Source organism: Manacus candei, unplaced genomic scaffold, assembly GCF_025592945.1.
Source record: "Manacus candei isolate 608988 ecotype Guabito, Panama unplaced genomic scaffold, ASM2559294v1 h1tg000046l, whole genome shotgun sequence".
In the NCBI taxonomy this organism is placed as follows: domain Eukaryota; kingdom Metazoa; phylum Chordata; class Aves; order Passeriformes; family Pipridae; genus Manacus; species Manacus candei.
In genome coordinates, this window is record NW_026138094.1 from 15,553,100 (window position 1) to 15,573,150 (window position 20,051).

At 42.6% G+C, this 20,051-nt stretch overlaps 1 protein-coding gene across 2 annotated transcripts in view; it reads left to right on the forward strand.

Annotated features, from left to right (window-relative positions):
* The window catches only part of PIAS1 (protein inhibitor of activated STAT 1), a 58,094-nt gene that overhangs the window by 14,750 nt on the left and 23,293 nt on the right, over positions 1–20,051 (forward strand). For both annotated transcript variants that reach the window (XM_051796882.1, XM_051796883.1), the window contains exon 2: positions 8,143–8,587. In XM_051796882.1, the coding sequence (XP_051652842.1) occupies positions 8,143–8,587 (445 nt within the window). The remainder of the gene's footprint in view (positions 1–8,142; positions 8,588–20,051) is intronic.

The window sequence follows — 20,051 nt, forward strand, 5'->3', positions numbered from 1 at the left end:
AGTTGGCATTTTGGAGGTGTGATCCCACAGTCTGGCTGAATCTCCCTTCCAGAGGCAGGGAAAGGGGTGGGATGGAGGTCTAGAAGGGCCATTCCCTGCACTAATACTCCAGGGTCTGTGTGTCAGTGCTTTTAGAAGGTGTTTCCCACAGCAGAATGCCACAGGCATCTGCCAAAAGCATAAGAGAACCTTTAAGACTTGGGGATTATATTAAAAATTCCAAACTCTGCCTGTTGTTACCAGCAGCCAGTTCAGAGGGCTGGAGCTGCCTTTCTGTTTGCTTTTGCAATATCCTGTCACTCTTCACTGAGTTTTGTGACTTTTATCACTGTGGATTTTCTTAAAACCAGTGACAGACATCTCTAACAACTTGGTGGTGTCACTGGTGGGCTCAGGACTGTGGGCTGGAATTCAGAGCTTAAATGTATGAGTATTAAATCTATTTATTGTTTAGGTAGGAACATTGCTCTGACCTTCCTAAAACTTACTGAATTTGGGGGCAACCACGTTTTACCAGCACAACAGATATAAGCAACTGGTATTTGCCAAAGGCAGGTAAGAAAATGTTCCTTGGACGAGTTTCCTGTGGAATTCCAATTTCAGGGGTTATGATACAGTTGGTAAGTGGTTACATGAGTTGAATACAGAAGGATTGTGGTGGGAAAAGACAGGAGCTCCTGTCCAGAAGCTTCAGACTGAGCTAAAAAAACCTGCAGTTTTTGGGATTTCTTCCCTGACAGAGATTTTTAGTGTTGGCAGGGACTGGAATCTGAGAATCATAAAACCACTGAGGCTGGAAAAGAGCTTCATCATTCGAGGGTCATAACATTTCTGTGAACAGAAACACAACCCTGTAATTCCAAGGAAACACTTTGTTTGTGAGCAGACAAAGGTAAATAGCCCCGGATGGCTCCAGCTTTGGGGTGATTTTTGGGCTGGCCTGGCAGGGAATACATTACTTGGTGCAAATCATGAATACAGAGCTTGAGCTTAAGGAAGCCCAGCTTGATGGAGACACCACCAGCAGCTCTATTTTGGCATTTCCAGTATCAGTTCCTCATTTTGCTGACTCATTCCTAATGGTTTTAAATCTGCTCTTATTGCCAGCTGGACCAATGTATAGATTTGCTCATCCAGTTGCAGCAAACTGTGTCAACAGAGAAAGGTTTCTTTGATTAAGAAATACTTGATCTTATGTGTGCAATAAAAGGCAAATAATATTTGTACCTGCTCCTTTAGCTCTGTCCTGCTTCCCAGCACCTCCAGGAGACAGATGAGCTTTTCATCAGGAAAACCAGCAGCCTCCTTAAAGGCTGTGGGATGTTGCATATTTATGAGTGTTGTGCTGTGCCTTTGCCTCCCCTCTGGTTTGAATTACAGGCCCTTCAGCCCGGGGGTGTTTTGGTTGCCTTGGACAAATGCAGGAAGTCCCAGCCTGTCATCGGGGGCTCCCTGGAGCTTCCAGGAATTGGGGTTGTTTCACTCCCTCGTGCAGAATTTCGGGAGGTTGGGTGCAGTTTTTATGGTTCAGCCTCCACTCAGGCTTCCTTTGTGGGAGTCTTGCAGGTAGGATTTAGGGCCGGGCAATGTGGCTTCATAAAAGACGGGAATATTTTGACCTTCACGATTTCCCGTTTTCACAAACCTTAAATGGCCAGGAGTTTATTCTGTGGAAGAGCAGAGAGCTCCCCCAGCTCAGATATAGCTTCCTCCTCTGGAAAATTGATATCAGGGATTAAAAAGGCTGCTCATACGTGCAGGAGCTGTATTTTTACAGCTGGGTGTTGGAGGTTTACTGAGATCAATTCAGAACCATTTCCATTCTCATCTAATGCTTCCTACTTGCTTTTATTAGAAACAAGGACAATTTTGATGATTTTTTTTTTTTTTACTTGTCTTTTGGAAGTGCATTGTGGAATTCCTGGAATAGCAGTTTCCTTTTTTTCATAAGGGGGGAAATTTCCATTTGTGTTGCCCTCCACCCAGGAAGGAACTTGCTGCAGTGCCTGCTCTCTTCTGCAATAATGATTCTTAATTACTAAAAGATCACTAAACTAATCACTCTGTTTCTAATAACAGAAATTTACTGTCACTCTGAAATTACTGCTTATAAATGAGTGACCTCCCATTGAGTTTCTTCTTTCTCTTTTTACTTACTCTTTTCTTCCATCTTTTGACTGGTATTTGAGTGATTTTTTTTTTTCTTTTCCTTTTCTTTTTTTCCCCTTTAGCTTCCCTGTTAATGGTTGGAGAATTGGGGAGGACCTGTTGTGTTGCTTTAGGCACTGAATGCGGTGTGGTACCAAGCCAGATGCTTCTTGTTGTGCTGGCACATCTTTTGAATGTGCTTTGGAGCTTATTCACAGCTTGTAGTTATCATAAACATCCAGAAATAACTTGGGTTCTCCAGGTAGATCGTGGGGCTGATTAGTGGAGGAGGAGAAACACACTTTCCAAGAACTCCTCAAGCTGTTGGGGCTCTTGGTGCTGCCACAGATGGATGAAAGGGCTTTGAAAACATCATCTTGTGCATCACACTGTGAACACTGCTCAGTTTATTAAAAAAAATAATAAATACTGCCTGCTGCCCCTTTTTTTCCCCTCAGACAAGTCCCTCCCTTCCAAAAATGGGAAGAAGGGTGCAGGTTCACTGGGGGTGGTGTTGGATCTCACAGATAGCCTGTATCTGATCCTTTCTGGAGCAGCAGGACTTGCAGCTCATCTTCCTGCATTTCCAGCCAGTGTTGAAGCCTCTGTGTGTTTTCCAGTCCAGAACTGAAGTTCCCTGTCTTGAATCCTGCTTTTTTAGTGCCCATCCCCAAATCATGTGCCCAGGCACAGGGTCAGTGAAGGAATTTCTTACCCAGAGGCAACAACACTTATATTTTTTTATTTTTAAACTTAATTCTCAGCCTTCATAGGTCAGTGAGACAAGATCCAGTTCGTGAAAGCAATTTTCTTGGCTCTGACCTGTTGGACTTCTCCAGTCAGGAATCAACCCAGCCTGGGCGTCTGTCCTTGATGGCTGGGACAACTGAACTGAAAAGAGATTTCATCTCTGCTGTTGCCCTTGCAGAGAGAACCAAAGTAAATGATTCTTACCTTAAACAATTTTCATATCTTTAAGCTTTTAAAAAGTGTCCTGACTTCTTTGGAAGTGCTGTAGGTGGAACATCCCTTTCCTATGGATGGAGGGAAGTAGGACAATGGCATTGGATGCTGCTCGTGGATCACTTTTGGACTTAAGCCGTTTTCTTCCAAACCTTATTAGTTATCTGAGGTAGGTGTGGAGCAGGAAATAGTCCTTGTTTCCAGGAAATAGTCCTTGTTTCCAGGAAATAGTCCTTGTTTCCAGGAAATAGTCCTTGTTTCCAGGAAATAGTCCTTGTTTCCAGGAAATAGTCCTTGTTTCCAGGAAATAGTCCTTGTTTCCAGGTGAGCTGCTTGAGAATGTTTCCTCACCATGCAGAAATCAGGGGATTCATCGGGAGCATGAACGGCATCGAATGGTTGGGATGACACAACCCGGAAAAGTGGCATGGATTGGAAACAGGCAACTGGGAAGTGGGCAAATAAACCATCCTCTGTGGTTCCATGGACCTCCTGCCTCATTATGTGACTTGTCTTATGGCAGTGGAATGCCCAGCTGGCTTTGGGAGGGGTGGGATGGATGGAGTGTAGTCTCAGGCCTTGGGTGAGGGAGGGTTGGAGGGGGAGCATGGATAAAGATCCAGCAATCCCATGACTAATTCCTTTTGCAGAGAACACGTGCTGGAGTTGTGTTGTCGAGCAGGAAATGTCAGCTGTGTGTCTGGAGATCAGAGTTGCCTTCTACACCCCAGGAAGGTGTTTACACAAAACAGAAAGTCGCTGCTAACCTGAGATAAGTCGGGTTTTTGTGAGGCTTGTTCATCTCTTTTACACTTTGAACCATCTTCCCACTGTCCTCGCCCTCTCTTTGAATTTTGGGTCTTCCCTGGGTGTGACAGGTACCAAAAAGCACAACGTCAGCAGAGCACCTCGTGTGTTTGGTGCTGGGATTTGTTGGACCTGGAACTGGTTTGCTCTCCTGTGTTTTTTACACCCCAGTTAGGCAAGTGGCAAAGAGCTCAACCTTTTTGCAGCTCAGTGGCATCAGTTTTTGTGCACTAGTGATGTTTGTAGGATCAGGTATTTACTATCTACCATAACTAGCATTGCAGTGTGTGAGACTATCCTGCACTCAGTCCTTGGGAGCTGGGTATATCCTTTTATTTCTCTTTAATTCAGCTTTTTCTTGTTGTTTTGTTACTTTATTTCCTGTAGGAAAGCAAGCTCCAAACATTTTGCCAATTCTGATAAGCAGCCAGGGGTGGGGGCAGTTACTGCCCTGTGGAGATTTGCTGTTGTTGGGGTCAGACTCTTTGGGGTGGGTTTTGTCCCTGGCAAGAGCCTGTGATCTTTTTGCTCAACTACTTCAGGCAACAGGGAAGAAAAGCAAGATTTCCTGAAGCAAAAGGCTTTGTGTCTTTGCCCTTCAGCTTTGCTGCTGCAACTAAGCCAGCAAGGGGTTGGAATTGTGATGAGGTGAGATGTGACAGGGAAAAAAAGATATAAATTGCAGCTTTTTCACGTATTTTGTGCATTCAGTTTGTTTCCCTGCTGGAATTATCCTGCCTGTTCCAGGATGAGGTACCAGTGTGCCAGAGGCTTGGACAGCAGCACTTCTGGTAGAGCTGGGCTGTGTCCTCCAATAAAATACGATGTTGGAGGAGGGGAGAGGAATTTTCCCATTCATGTTGCAGCAACCTGTGAGATTTTTCCCTGTTTTCTCAGGCTCTGTGTCCCAGTGCCCCTGATGGACACGATCCACTGGCAAAGCCCTGTGTGTTTGTGTGTGTGTGTGTGGATTGTTTTAAGGCATTTCCTCTTTATTTTTATATATTTTCTCTTTGTTATATTCATTGCCTCTCTTTAAACCGTTGCCTCTCTTTATTTTGCCCCTCTCTGTATTTTATATTTATCTTTATTCCCTTTCTTATGAGGAAGAAAGGTTTACCAATAAAGTCTGGAGCTGTAATAAACCCACCAGGCTTTAGTGCTGCTTTTTCAGGGATGGATTTTGTAGTGAACATTGCAAACACAATTGTTCTTGTCTCCTCTGTCAGGAATGTGCCAGAGTGGGGAAGATGTGGAGAAATTTTGTTTGGTTTGGTGTGGGAGAGTCTGGACCCTGCTTTCTGTAGGCTCATTTCTAACCTGCCTTTACCTTAAAAATGGAAAACATCCAACCTGTAGCAGGAGCTTCGCCGTTGGCTCAATTATTTCTTAATCCTCTGTGTTTTTTGCAAGCTGGGCCTTTGAGTTTATCACAAAACAAGAACACAGGGAAGCTCTGAGAGGTTCTGGCTGCTCAGGAAGTGACTTTTAATGGTGGTGGCATTAAACCCTTCAGCTGTAACTACTCACTCTGTTGAAGAAATGTTTGTAAAGCGTTATAAATAGTGGTTTTTTTCCCCATGTTTCAAATCTATTTGTTTCACTTTCAGCTGTCAACACTTCAGCCTGTAATGAAATGCCTTATTCTTGTAAGAAATCTCAATTTCTTAAGATACCTCGTCTGTTCTCGTTAGTAGCTCAGTGACAGTCCTGCAGTTAAAAGTGTGAAGAAAAGTTCTCAGGGTATTCAGGCTTAAAAAAATGAATTCCTGGTACATCCAGAGGGTTTGTGGAAGTCTGCAAGGAAGGCTTATCTAGGATTTGCAGCCAGGTTCCTGAGCTCTGGTGCTGTGGTTCAGCAGAGCAGAACCGTGGCAGGTTTGAGTTCAGTCTGCTTGGGTGCAAACCTCATTAAATACATGAATCATCTAATTTAGGGCTTTGAAATGACATGGTTTCAGTGTGGGGAAATCCTACAAGGAGATCTACAAGGTCTCTTGCAGGTACTGGAGATGGATGGGCGTTTTGGGATGGTTTTGCTAAAACTAAGGATACCACACTTTCTAATTGGCACTTCAGGTTTAAGAATTAATGTGAAAAAAATTACTGTATGTGACTGCTTTGCACAGTTTGAAGGACTAGAGAGGATGGGAGCGTTTGGACTTGATTTCAGAGACTGCAAATGCAAGTTCTGGTTGGGTTCTTTGGCCTTCAGTGGCTGGGGAATTGCAGAAGCCTCATGTGCTGGACTGGTTTAGTCCCAGTGATACCCATCAAGTATTACTTTGAGTTTGATCTTTTGGGATTGACTGAAGAATACTCAGGGTGTGAGTAATGGTTTTGTAAAGGGCATTTACTGGTTCTGTACAGAGTGCCTGTTGTGGCAATGGATTCCAGGCATTTCACTGCCTTGGGATTTCTTGGGAATCCCGAATTCTACAGGATTCTGATGATGAACAAGCCACTGTCAAGCCCTGAGATGAATTTTTCAATCAAATTTTTCAATCAACCCCAGGTTCAGAGTTGATTTGGCTCCCGTGTGCCCAGCAGGGCAGCACTGGGTGCTCTCGGGGCATTTGGGGTTTCGCTGCCTTGCAAAGGGTTTTTCTCACTTCCCGAAGAACTGAAACCCTTGACAAGTCCTACCAGTTTGATTCATACTGGGAGGCAGCAAATGACTGTGTAAATGAAGATGTTAATTAATAGAAGGCAAAACCCAGCTCCCCCATCCCAGCCAGGACACGCAGCTCCAATGGGAGAAGGAAGGAAAGGGAATGGGAAGATATTCCCTTTAACCCAGGAACGGCAATATGGGATTGCACACAAATTGGATTATAATTTCTCTTTAACATCAGCCCTTTCTCTCCTTTCCTTTGAACCTGTGTGGATTAGTTCTGCATGGCAGAAAGGGAGGGAAGGAGTGGGAAGGGAAGTTTTCCAGAGTTAAGGACTGGCACAGCTCAGATGTTGTCAGTGTATAACTTGTTTTACATCCAGCTAGAGGAATCAGAACTTTTCAACATTATTAGATGCTTGAAGGACAGGGCTTGAGAAATAATTACATTTATTGTAAATGTAATTATTTACAATAATTATTTACAATAATTGCATTTACAGGGATTAAGAAACAGTTACATTTACAGCTTTATTTTTGACTGGCAACTTGTCCTTTTCTCAGTGTTTTTTTCCCCCCAGCATTGCTGTCCTTCAGAAATGGAAATCCCTTGAAAAACTGCTCTTTAAAATAGATATATCTTGTAAGCAAGTCCTGCTTTGCATTGTACTGGAGATAATCAGTGGGGCCAGAGTGGAGGTGTTGACTTTTTAACATTATAGGTGCTTGAAGGACAGTGATTACAGATTTATTTGTTACTGGCAATTTGTCCTTTTCTCAGAGTTTTCCCCCCCAGCATTGCTGTCCTTCAGGAATGGAAATCCCTTGAAAAATTGCTGTTTAAAATAGATATATGTATAAGCAAGTCCTGCTTTGCATTGTCCTGGAGATAATCAGTGGAGGTGTTGACTTTTTAATATGAAGGACTTTTAACTTGAAGGACAACGCTTAAGAAATAATTACATTTACAGCTTCATTTTTTACTGGCAACTTATCCTTTTCTCAGTGGTTTTTTTTCCCCCCCAGCATTGCTGTCCTTCAGGAATGGAAATCCCTTGAAAAATTGCTGTATAAAATAGATATGTGTATAAGCAAGTCCTGCTTATACATTGTGCTGGAGATAATGGGGGGGGCAGAGCAGTGGCACTGTCTGATAGAGCAGCTGGGTGGGCACTTGGTGTCCAGCCAAGGCCAACCCACCACAATGCCCTACCTGTTTTGATAACAGTTGTTCCTGCTTGGGCAGTTGGAAGTTTCAAGTCAGTTGTAAAGACCGACCAAGTTCAGTTTTTTAGGAATTGTTGGCATGCTTCCCCTGGGAACCAGCTGGGATGTGACAGGGTTTAGATGGGAAAAGCACTCGGTTGGTGTGCTGCAGGTGGGTTTTCTTGTGAGCCTTAAGGCCGTGCCAGGCACAGGGTTTGCTGGTGGAGCCGCCAAAAGGGCTGAAATGATAAAGCAGGAATTCGGAGTTTCTTGGAACGATGTGGTGAAAGAGGTGACACAGCAAAGTTAAAAACTTTGTGCCTGGTGGGCTGACCCCCCTTTGTGCTGTTGCTGTGTGAGATGCTGTCACCCCAACGCTGACTTTCTGTGTTGTTCCCTTGAAGCAAATGGTTATGAGCCTTCGAGTTTCGGAACTTCAGGTGCTGCTGGGCTACGCGGGGAGGAACAAGCACGGCCGCAAACACGAACTGCTCACGAAAGCCCTGCACCTGCTCAAGGCCGGCTGCAGCCCCGCCGTGCAGATGAAAATCAAAGAACTCTACCGGAGGAGGTTCCCCCAGAAAATCATGACCCCCGCAGACCTGTCCATCCCCAGCGTGCACTCGAGCTCCATGCCGGCCACGCTGTCTCCATCCACCATTCCACAGCTCGGCTACGACGGCCACCCCGCCACGTCCCCGCTGCTCCCCGTGTCCCTGCTGGGCCCCAAACACGAACTGGAACTGCCCCACCTCACCTCGGCCCTGCACCCCGTGCACCCCGACATCAAACTGCAGAAACTGCCCTTCTACGACCTGCTGGACGAGCTGATCAAACCCACCAGCCTCGGTAAGGACACGGCCAGGGACCTGGGGTTGTACAGAGAAACACACCCCCCTGGCTGTTTGTGTGTATTATAGATTAATGTGGGGGATATTAAATGTATGTTGGATCTGATATCATAGTACACATTACATATACATTACAGATGTTATATAGATGATATTTTATATATATTACATATTATATATGTGTGTTATAATAGTCTATCTAATATATATTATAGTACATATTATATATAATATATAATAGTTACATTATAAAATGGAGTCTATAATAATATCCTATAATGGTCTATTGAATATATTCTATAGGATATTATATAGACTGTATTTTATATTATATATAATATGTATTATAATATATAATATCCTATAGGATATTATATATCTATAGGATATATCAGTAGGATCTATAAGTAAATCCTATTGAATATATTCTATAGGTATTATGTAGACTGTATTTTATATTATATATATTATATAGACTATTTTATATTATATATAATATGTATTATATAATATCCTATAGAATAGGATATTATATGTATCTATAGGATATATCAGTAGGATCTATAATTAGATCCTATTAAATATATTCTATAGGAGATTATATAGACTGTATTTTATATTATATATATTATATATAATATGTATTATATAATATCCTAAAGATTAGGATATTATATATCTATAGGATATATCAATAGGATCTATAATTAGATCCTATTGAATATATTCTATAGGAGATTCTATAGACTATTTTATATTATATATTATATATAAAATATTATATGTATTATAATATATAATATCCTATAGAATATATTCAATAGACTATTATAGGATATTATATAGACTATATTTTATATAATATATATTTTATGTAATATATAATATGTATTATAATATATATTAGACTATTATAGGATATTATATAGACTATTATATATATTATAATATTATATATTATATATGTAATTATATATATTTTTAAAGTATTGAAGTATATATACTTTTTCAAGTTTTGAAGTATGTATATAAGTATATATTTAAGTTTTGAAGTATATATATGTACTTTTTTCAAGTTTTGAAGTATATATACATACTCTTTTTTAAATGTAACCAGCCTAGGTAAGAAAACATCGTAAGAACACTTGAATATATACATACATATTTTAAGTTTTGAAATGTATACATACTTTTTAAAGTTTTGAAGTATATATATTTTTTTTTAAGTTTTGAAGCGTATATATATATTTTTTTTTAAGTTTCAAAGTATGCATATATCTTTTTTGAAGTACAATGGACCAATTGGCCTGCTAATGCAGTAAGTGGTTAAATATTGCATCACAGCAGTGTTTAGAGAATTGCTATTTTTGGTAACTTTTGGAACAGATTGTTCTACATGGAGAGACATCTTACGTAACACTCATTAGTTGCTTTAGCTGAGCCACTAAATATGCTTTAAACATCCGTTATATTTGAGGGGGGAGTTGGACAAAAAACAAACTAAACCTTAAAAAAAGGAAAAAAAACCAGTCTGCTTTCAGGAGCTCTTGCAAACCATAGACTTCAATTATTAAAAAAAAAACCAAACCCCAAACTAAACAAAAAACTCCCCCCAAATCCATCAAGCCTAGAAAACCTCATCCGTGCTGGGAAAGAATTCCAGGCTGGATCCATTAGAGCCTGAACATTGTGAATTTGGGGCGACTCGTGGTTCTTTTGCTGTGAGTTGTGGCTCCTTTTCCTGCAGCAGATTTTTGTATTAAGGTATCAATCACTTGAGAGGAATCTGATGCTCCCAGAGCTTTATATAAGGATGTGGGATTTTTTTTCTGGCTCTCCCCGTAGCACTTTCCAGGGTGGCACTGCTTGAATACACCGGTGCTGTTGATTTTCTGGAGGGTTTCTGCTCGTGTGGTGGAACCTTGTGCTGTCTGAAAGCTCGGAAAAAACACTCCCTGCTGGGAGGAGGAGGAGGAGGAGATTGGTGAGAGGAGATACGGGGAGGTGGTGGGTGAGTGAGGAAAAAAAAAAAAAGGAAAAAAAGCCCTTTGCAGAAGAAATCCCTCGTAAACAAAAGCCAGCCTGAGGAACTGTGGGATGCCCAGGGTGTGAGCAGGGATGGTGCCTCTGGAATTCTGAGGGATGCTGCACAACCCTCTGTGTGTTTGGTTGTAACTGAGACACTGAGGGTAAACCAGATGGTTTTGGGTGATTTATCAACAAGACAAGAGGACTCGGTCTTAAGCTGAGCCAGGGGAGGTTTAGGTTGGATATTAGGAAGAAATTCTTTCCATAGAGGGTGCTCAGCCATTGGAATGGGCTGCCCAGGGAAGGGGTGGATTCTCCGTCCCTGGAGGTTTTTAAGATGAGACTGGATGTGGCATCAGTGCCATGGGCTGGGAACCACGGCGGGGTTGGATCAAGGGTTGGACTTGATGATCTGGGAGGTCCCTTCCAACCCAACTGATTCTATGATTCTATGATTCATCTTCTGGTTCAGGTATTCTTTTCAGAGGTGTTCTGTGTCTGTTTAATCTAAAACCTAATTGATTAATAAGCATTCCAGGCAACGCTGGTGGTATGAGATAATTACGTGCTCAGTATGTGCCCTCATCACTTTTAAATTATAAATACTTAAAAATAATGCTCTAATTTCCAGAAGACATTCCAATGCAGGAATTATGGAGTGCATTTGTTCCTAGATGTGGTAAGAGCACTTTGCTGTCAGCTCTGTGTCAGACAAGGCAGCCCCAAATGGAGGGATCAGGATTCAAGCTCTGCCATATCTCATTGCCTCAGGAGCTGATACACAGTGGGATGTTCTCCCCCTTTTGTGGACTCTGTCAGGGTAAGAAGATGGAAGTGGCTGGAATTCCAAGCAGGTACCTTTGTAAGGAGTTTCTGTCCCTTCTGTTAACTTAAAGGGTACATTTGGGGTTTTTATGGGAGTTCTGGCTGCAGGTGTCTTTGTTTTTCTGAAGTAATACTATTAAAAAGCTTTTTTTCTTATGCATTTGGGGGAAGAGGGACCTTCAGTGTCTGTGAATATATGGAATGGTTTGGGTTGGAAGGGAACTTAAAGACATCCAGTCCCACCCCCTGCCATGGGCAGGGACACCTTCCACTATCCCAAGTTGCTCCAACCTGGCCTTGGACACTTCCAGGGGTGGGGCAGCCACAGCTTCTCTGGGCAACCTGTGCCAGGGCCTCCCCACTCTGCTCAGCAGGCTTGGATAAATTTTCTCCATTTATACAGTTACTGATACTTTTACAAAGTCTTAAATTATTCATTGAATATTTGCCCCAAATGGTCTGGGGATCCTTCTCGCTGCTGCCAACAATGTGAGTTTGCTCAGAGGTCCAGTTTGTGGGTCCCCTGGTGTGTTTTCTGATGGCAGATCCATTCTGCAGGCACTCAGAACGTCTCCCTGGCGTTCAGCCAGTGTTTCAGCATCTCCTCCTGGCTTTTTCCCATCAGATTACTCATGGGACAGGGATAAGGAACTTTTGAATTGGCTGTTTCCCTCCCCCACAAGCAGGAACTGTTGACCCCATGTGGGGTTTTGAACAAACCTTGAAATCTGTGTGCTTAAAATGGAACCTACTGGAAGAGAAAAAAAAAACGTGTGAGGAAGAGAAAGAATTTGTGTGATTTGAGGATATTTACATCCTTCTGAAATGCCAGTCACTACATAAAACTGGGCAAAGCGCATCTTTGGATGGCATTGTCCCTGGTCTTTCCCAGATCAACAGCTGGGAAGGTTTGCTGCAGTAGTCCTGTGTCCCGTGGAGGAGTGATTATTAATTTGAAAAGCAATAATTTGGTGAAGCCTCAAGGCAGGGAGTTGCTCAGCAGGGCACTTGAACATGCATTCTGTACCCAAATACTTTAGGTAGGTGGGTAGTACACAACTAATGTGAATAACAGATAAGGAAATTAAATGTGCTAACTCTTATTTTGAATGCTGAGAACAAAGGGAGGAAATAGAAGTTGCCTTCTCGAACTTGCTTCCTCAAAATGTAGCTCTGGACTGGGATTAAAGTGGATGTGCTGGAATTTATGGCATTGGGGAATGCAGGGATTTGTCCACCTGTACCCTTCTCACCAGGATCTTTACTTGAGGATGTCTGGCTGAATCCCAGAGTCATTTAGGTTGGAAAAGATCTCTGAGATCATCGAGTCCCCACCTTGTGCCGCAGCCCAGAGCACTGAGTGCCACGTCCAGTCCTTCCTTGGGCATTGTTGACGTGAGACAAAGAGAGATTTGTTCATTTTCTGTGGAGCTGTTGAATTTGATCCATGTTTTATTAGTCATCCTCAGTGCCAAATTGAGAAAGCATCTCGAGTGGATGGGTTTGTGTCCAAGCCAACTGGGAAAGCTCTGTGTGCTGGGGAGGGCTGCTGGGGGGGTGGGTGTACCCACCATGAGTACTCTGCCCATGGGTAACCAGGATTTGAAGTGACTCTAAGGCTTTGTCATTTTGCAGGAAGAACTGTCCAGTTAGGCCTTGATGGAATGTCTGAAAATTGCCTTGTTGTTGTGATTCTGGGTTGGTTTTCTGATAGGAACTCCTTTAAAGAGGCGAATTTTGGTTGTTGGTTTCTCAAGTGAAGCTGCAGCTTTCACTTATTTTTCCCCCTGTTTCCAACCAGCCCCCCCCTGCTGCACAGACTCTGCTAATTGGTTGTTTTTTAAGCATTTTCTAAAAGTAACTCCCAAGAGATAAGATCTCTTTTGTGTGGTGAAATGTGTGTTTGCTGTGAGATGAGTAACGAGGACCAGAATTTGCCAGATTGTTATGGGAAGGACATGAGATAGTTAAACAACATCTTAAAAATGCCTCCTCTTCCAGCAAATGTCATTCCTAATTGCTTTAGCTGTGTGGTTGTTCCAAAAAACATTTTAACTGGCTTAGGGGTCTTTACTTACCTGTAAGGGGAAATTACCCTTTTCTTTTCAATTTAAAGGATTAAAGAGGCTGTGGACTATCCTGCTCTTTTAAAAACTGTCCAGATGCCATAGGGATGATCATCCTAATTTATTTGCTCTTGCTTCAGCTTTCAGTGATGTGGACACAACACTGAAACTTGGATCAGGGCAACAGAATTAGGTTTTTCCCTGCAGCCTTCTGGAAGGAGGAGACAAATATCCATCAATATTCCTTATATCCAACATGTTTCCAGACTCCACCGGTGGAAGGAGCTTCCAGTACCTCTACTGAACCTTCTCCTGATGGAGGGCTTAGTTTTATTTGTTAATTTGAGGGCTCTCCTAGCAGGATTTCTCCAAGCAGTGGAATTTTGCCCCTGGTGCCTGCCCTCCAGGATCCATTGGTGCTCACTGAGGAGCCTCTGAGTGATCCTGCCTGGCTTGGCCACGCTGCCTTTTGGGAGACAGCTCTTGCAGCCGAGCTGACTGAAATCTTCAGGGTGACTGTAGTTCAAGGTACAGCCATTAAACAATTAAACAATTCAGGGCACTAGAAATCTGGGTTGGAAAGGCTGCAAGTTTTGCTTGGCAAGTGTTTCTCCCTTTCATATATCAGCGAGCTGATCTTTTGCTCTGTGCAATTGGTATTATGGTTTATATGAAAGTCACGCTTTTACTGTCTTCTGTGTTTATTATTTTTTTAAATGTACTTTGTGGGAGGAAGTTCAACAAAACACTATTTTCTAAGCTCAGGCTTGAGCTTTCTGACTTCCGACCCTGCAGCTTTTAATTGTGCAAGAAGAGGGTGAAATATTAGCTCTGCCTTGTTCCTGTGCTGGAGCTCAACTAGAATTACAGAGCACTTGGGTTTCTTTTTTTGGCCTCAGCTCGTATTTGCATACAGTGGGCCTCAGGTTCACCTATAGAGAATCTTTCCATAGGCAAGAGTCTTGTTTCTTTTAAGTCTGAGAGAGCTGTAACCAACTGTAACTCCTGTGCTGCAGAAAAAGGAGGATAATTTATGAGGCTCACTTCAGCTGGTTGCTCAACCTCCTCATGCAGAGAACTGAGATCACCAAAATTCCAGGACCTGACAGGATAGGGATGTTTTCAGACACCACTGCTCTGGTGTGAATGGATTTAGGAAGCCATTTGGCTTTCCCAGGATCATGGAATATGCTGGGTTAGAAGGGACCCATCAGGATGGTGGAGTCCAACTCCTTGCCCCACACAGGACACCCTAAAATCCCACCCTGTGCCTGGAGTATTGTCCAAACACTCCTGGAGCTTTGGCATCCTTGACCCCTGCCCTGGGGATCCTGATCAGTGCCCAACCACCCTCAGGGGGAAGAACCTTTTCCCGAGATCCAACCTAAACCTCCCCTCACTCAACTTCATCCAAGACCAAATTAGGATATCTTTTTTGAGAATTGATAATTTGATTAGGAGTTGGACTCGATGAGCCTTGTGGGTCCCTCCCAGCTCAGGATATTCCACAATTCTCATGAAAGGAATTACCCCAAACCCCGTGGTTGACCCGAGGCATGTGGTAATCCATTAATAACCAGGAAGGAGTGTAAGCCTGGAGTCCCTTCCCAGTGCTGGGGGACTGGATGCCTCACAGTGCTGCTCACATCACACAGGGGAGGAAGCTCTGCTATTGCCATAGGTATTTTTTAAGATTTCCTCTTGCCCCTGAGATGTTGAGATCCCTCAGGAGTTGCTGGAAACGCTGCTGGGACTTGGAAGTCTTTTAGAGATCCTTTCACCTCCCCAGATGATAAAACCATATATAGGTTGTGCTAACCCTGGTGAAGAGCTTATTAGGGACTCTGTTGTCTAATAATGAACTTTAAACTGAATTTTTTACCTTTTCTGTCAGGTTTATAAAACTTGCTACTTTCTTTTTGAGAGGAAAGCTCCTCTAAAAGCAGGATCCCCTGTGTAGGGACGTGGCAGCGCTGCCTTCTTCGTGCTGCTGCTTTGGAGTGTTTAAGGGTTGGTGCTCTTAGGAAGAAACTAAAATATTCAAGCCTGAATGGCAGCATTTGAGTGCTGGGACATTTATTTAGGTGTCTCAAGTGACTGAGTTTGACTAAGGAGGATCCAGTGATGTTCCTGCCCTCTGGCACAATGTGCACTGGAGATTTGTGGGCTCAGGAGGGGAGAGCTGGGGTGGGTGGGTGTTGATCCCACAGAAGTGGGTTGGGAGGGTGGGGAATTCTGACACAGATTGGAATGAAATTGTCCCTCAGTCCTCACTGCAGGTCTTCAGAAATGCTCCAATACATGACTGACTGAAAAAATAATCAAACATAAATGTCAGTCCAATTGCACAGAGTTTCCAGCTGATCTGTTCTGTTTGTACAACATATCAGAGAGACTTATAAAATACATAATATTTATGGATTAATTGTAGCCCTTGGAGTATTTCCAGGCTATTTTCATATATATATTTAGGCACTATTTCAAATAAGCTCCTTCACATCTCTTTACTCCCTGCCTTTCCCACCCCCGGTGTGGCTCTGCCTGTTCCTCCTGAGGATTAACTGTGAGTTGGACAGAATCTAAAGATGATTTGAAGTGATAACTGCAGCAGCTGATAAATGCCCAGACCCTGGGTTCAGCTCCTCATCTGTTCCAAGGTGAAGAACGTTCAGTGTCACTTCAGGGTGTTTGGGAGCGCAGTTGGGACCCGTGGAAGTGGGTCAAGGGCTCCTCAAAACTGCCAAGGCAAGAAGGGTCTGTGTGTTTACTAAAGTGCTTCCCCTCAAGTAGCTTTGAAGTGTTTTGAAACGTTAAGGTTATGCAGCATCTGTTGTGGTAAGTGCTGGAAATGGAGGGAAATGGCCAAGGTGAGACAGAACAGGAATGTGGGATCGCTCCTGGCGCTGGAGCGGCCGAGCTGCTGGAGGAGTTTGTGCCTTGTGCAGGACACGCTCTTGGGTGTTGGGGTGGGGGTAGAGCCCTGCTTTGGCATGGCCTGACATGGCTCTGGTGATTAGTGAGAAGCTTTTCCAGCCTTGCAGGGGACAGGGTGGCTCCAAGCAGGGATCCAGGCTGATCCCGCACACTCCAAATGCATTTAACGGCAGCAGGAAACGGAGGGAATGGTGGGTGGTGGTTTGCAAGGCTCTGCTGCTGCTTCCAGAAGATGACAGAGGTTGTGGTTAAAGGACAGGAAGTGTTGATGTGGAAACACTTGGTTACTACCCAGGAACTCCAGAAATTGGGGTGGGTTTAAAGGCCTGATGGTGCATCCCCAGATGCAGATCCCCCGTCAAGGTGGGTCCTCTCAGTGTTTGTCTCCCACTTGGATCCTGCTGGAATAAAGTCATTCCAGCAGGGACACAGTGTTGGATCCCACCTCCAAAGAACAGCTGGAGAAATGAACCCTGGTCAGGAGGGATCCAGGAGGCTCCACACAGAGGGTGGGATGAGGAGCTGTGGCTCTGGGGTGTTGGGTTACGGATTTCCTGCCTCCTGCTGCCATGGGACAGCATCCAAAGCCTGCCTGAATTTTACCATTTTCAAAGCTAAATGTTTTCTGTGCCTCAATCCAAACACAGGAATTTTGGTGTGGTTTGGAGGCAGCGATTAAATTTTCAGGAGCGATGTTTGGAAGAGGATTGAACCGAAGTGGATACAAAGAAAAAGCAAGATGCCTAAAAATGAGGTATTTTATGTATCCAGGGAAGACAAGCAAGAATTGGAGAATCATGGAATATGCTGAGTTGAAAGGGACCCACAAGGATCGTGCAGTCCAACTCCTGGCCCCAACAATCCCACCCTGTCCCTGAGAGTGTTGTCCAAACACTTCTTGGGGCCATGACCACTTCCATGGGGAACCTGTTCCAGTGCCCAAACACCCTCAGGATGAAGAACCTTTTCCTAATAATCCAACCTAAACCTCCCCTGGCACTGCTCCAGCTGTTCCTCAGATCCTTGTGAGGAAGTTGTAGACAGATATTATACATATACACACACACACACATATATATAAAAATATTTATGTGTGGGGTTGACATCTACTACAATATTCAGATTTCTGGTTAATATTATTAATGAAATTTAAATGTAACTAATCCAAACTCTGCAGTGTATTAAGTTAGTGAATAAGCAATTAGGCATCTCTTGTTTATCTTACAGCATGCAGCAAAAATTTGCTCTAGTCCTCACACTCTTACTTAACAGAACTATTTCTGCCTTCAGAAATAAACACCCTGCTATTGGAAGTCATTGGGAATGGGCCAAGTGAGTGATAGCTCAGGTAATAATTGTGGTGTAAAGTGCAAGTTTAATTTTAGTCCAGGTCTCTCTCTCTATTAGGAGGTAAAATATTCTCTTTAGTATTTAATAAGCTGCCCTTGGTGATGATTTATGGGAAGATTAACCTTAGTTTATTGGTCAGCTGCTGTAGCATCAGGAAATGTCTCCACCTCAGCAACGTGATATCAGAAGATTCATTAAAGATTTCAAGGTGGCTGTTCCTGAATGGGAATGGAGAGAGTGGCTTTTTCTCAAGACAGCAAGAGGTATTTTGCTGCAGAAAGATTGTGTGGCTATTTTTAGCCCTGGGTACTGGTGAGGTGGAACAGAATATTTTTAGAGCTGTAGAAAATGCAGCCACTCAAGCTGGGTTCCTTTTTTCACTCTAGTGCTGGAGGGGTTTTCCAAAATAAAGAATAAAATTGGTAGGAAATGTCTTTAATGTACCATTATTACTTATATAAGTGATAGATAGATTATGTATATATATGTATATTTATTTATATATTTATATAGGATTTTAAGTGTTTTGGACCTGTGGATGATACTGCCACATATTAAAAAACATATTAATTATATATATATTATATACATTAATTATATTATTAATTATACATTCTATATATTAACTGCATGGTAATTAAAATATATTAAAATAGTTTCCCCTCAGATTTTGAAAACTTTACTCACGTGAAATGTTTTAAGGAACTCCACAACCAGGAAGGCAGAATTGGGCCCCTCTCAGTTCATATCCACCAATCCCATATTCTCTTTGGATCGTGACCTGATGGAAAGCTTGGAATAATTCAGGAATTGGTAAAAGAGGAGCTTGGAAGAAAAAACTCTGTCATGTTTTTGCAGCATTTTAGGCATTTTTGAGTGTGTTTTACTAATTATTGGGACCTGCAGAGGCAACGGAGCTGAGCCTGTGCTGGTTTTTAATGTCTGTACAAGTTTACAAGAAAACATGGATTTTCTGCATTGCCTTCCCTGGATTTAAGCTGGATGGATGAAGAAGTAGGAAATAACCCTCCCCTCCAAACCAGTGAGATCCCAGTAAGATGAGGTGTGGGTTTTGTACACTGAAACTGTTCTTGCTGACACTCATTTAATGCCATAATTCTGCTTGCAGAGCTTTGTGTTACACTTTCCAAACATGCCCTTTCAGATTTCTGAATTATTCAGGGAATTTTTGAGCAGCAAGCTAAAGTGATGCTTGTGCTTCATGTATTTCTTTGAAATTACTGCACTTCTTTAGATTGAAATTAAATTAATGAAAGTCCATTAGACATCCCTCCTTTCTGAATTTGCAAAGGAGACGTGGCCTGTAAACCTCTTAACTCATCCTCCAAGCTCTGTTCCCTTCAGAGACTGCTAAAGAAAAGGTTATAATATCTAATAATTCATAGTTATGGAAAAAAACCCAAACCCAACCCTCCAAAAAAACATTCCTGGCATCTTTCTTAAGAATGTCCATGTTAATTCTGTTGTCCTGGCTTGATTTCAGCTTTATTGGATTATAAATTCTATTTTAATCCACTTGGTTTTCGATTGCAGAGCTATTTTTGCCTTTCTGTTGTTAAATAATAATAGTTGTTTGCAGGGGCATGGTTGTGTTTCTGGCCCTCAAAATGGTTTTCTCATATGAAACTATACATTTGCATAGTTCTGGTTTTAATCAGACTCCAGAACTTTAAAAGTAAAGGATGAGCTTGACTTGCCAGAGTCTGTTTGCTGTTCTGCTACACCAGCTGAATTAATAGAAATCTGTCAGCAGCTTTTCTACACTTAAATTCCAGATTTCCAATGCCTCTTCCTTGAAAAATCTCAAGTCCTTGGACATAGAGGCGTTTCAGTCACTTGGAATTTTGTGTTTAATGGTCAAGCTGCTAAATGAGCTCAGTTTAATGTGGTTGGTTGAAATTTTCATGCCTCATTTGTAGGGTAAAGCACATCTAGAAGGAGTAGATATGGGTCTTAAAAGAAGCTGAAGGAGAAGATTAGAGAAAACCACAAAGAAAAACCATATTTTATCTTCCTTTGAGGTGCAACTCCACGGTTGTGGTTCCACATCCAAGGGGCAGAGTTGTGTCCTGGTGGTGGTTGAAGGGCCTGACCGTGATGCTGTTGTAGTTTAGAGTGATGTAGTTCTTGTCTTGTTCTGCCTGTCAAGAGTTTTGCAATATTTTATTGGCTTTTGGAGCATCCTTGCCCAATGAACAAGTTTTTTCTGCCTCCTTGGCAATGTGGCCCTGCTCCCGT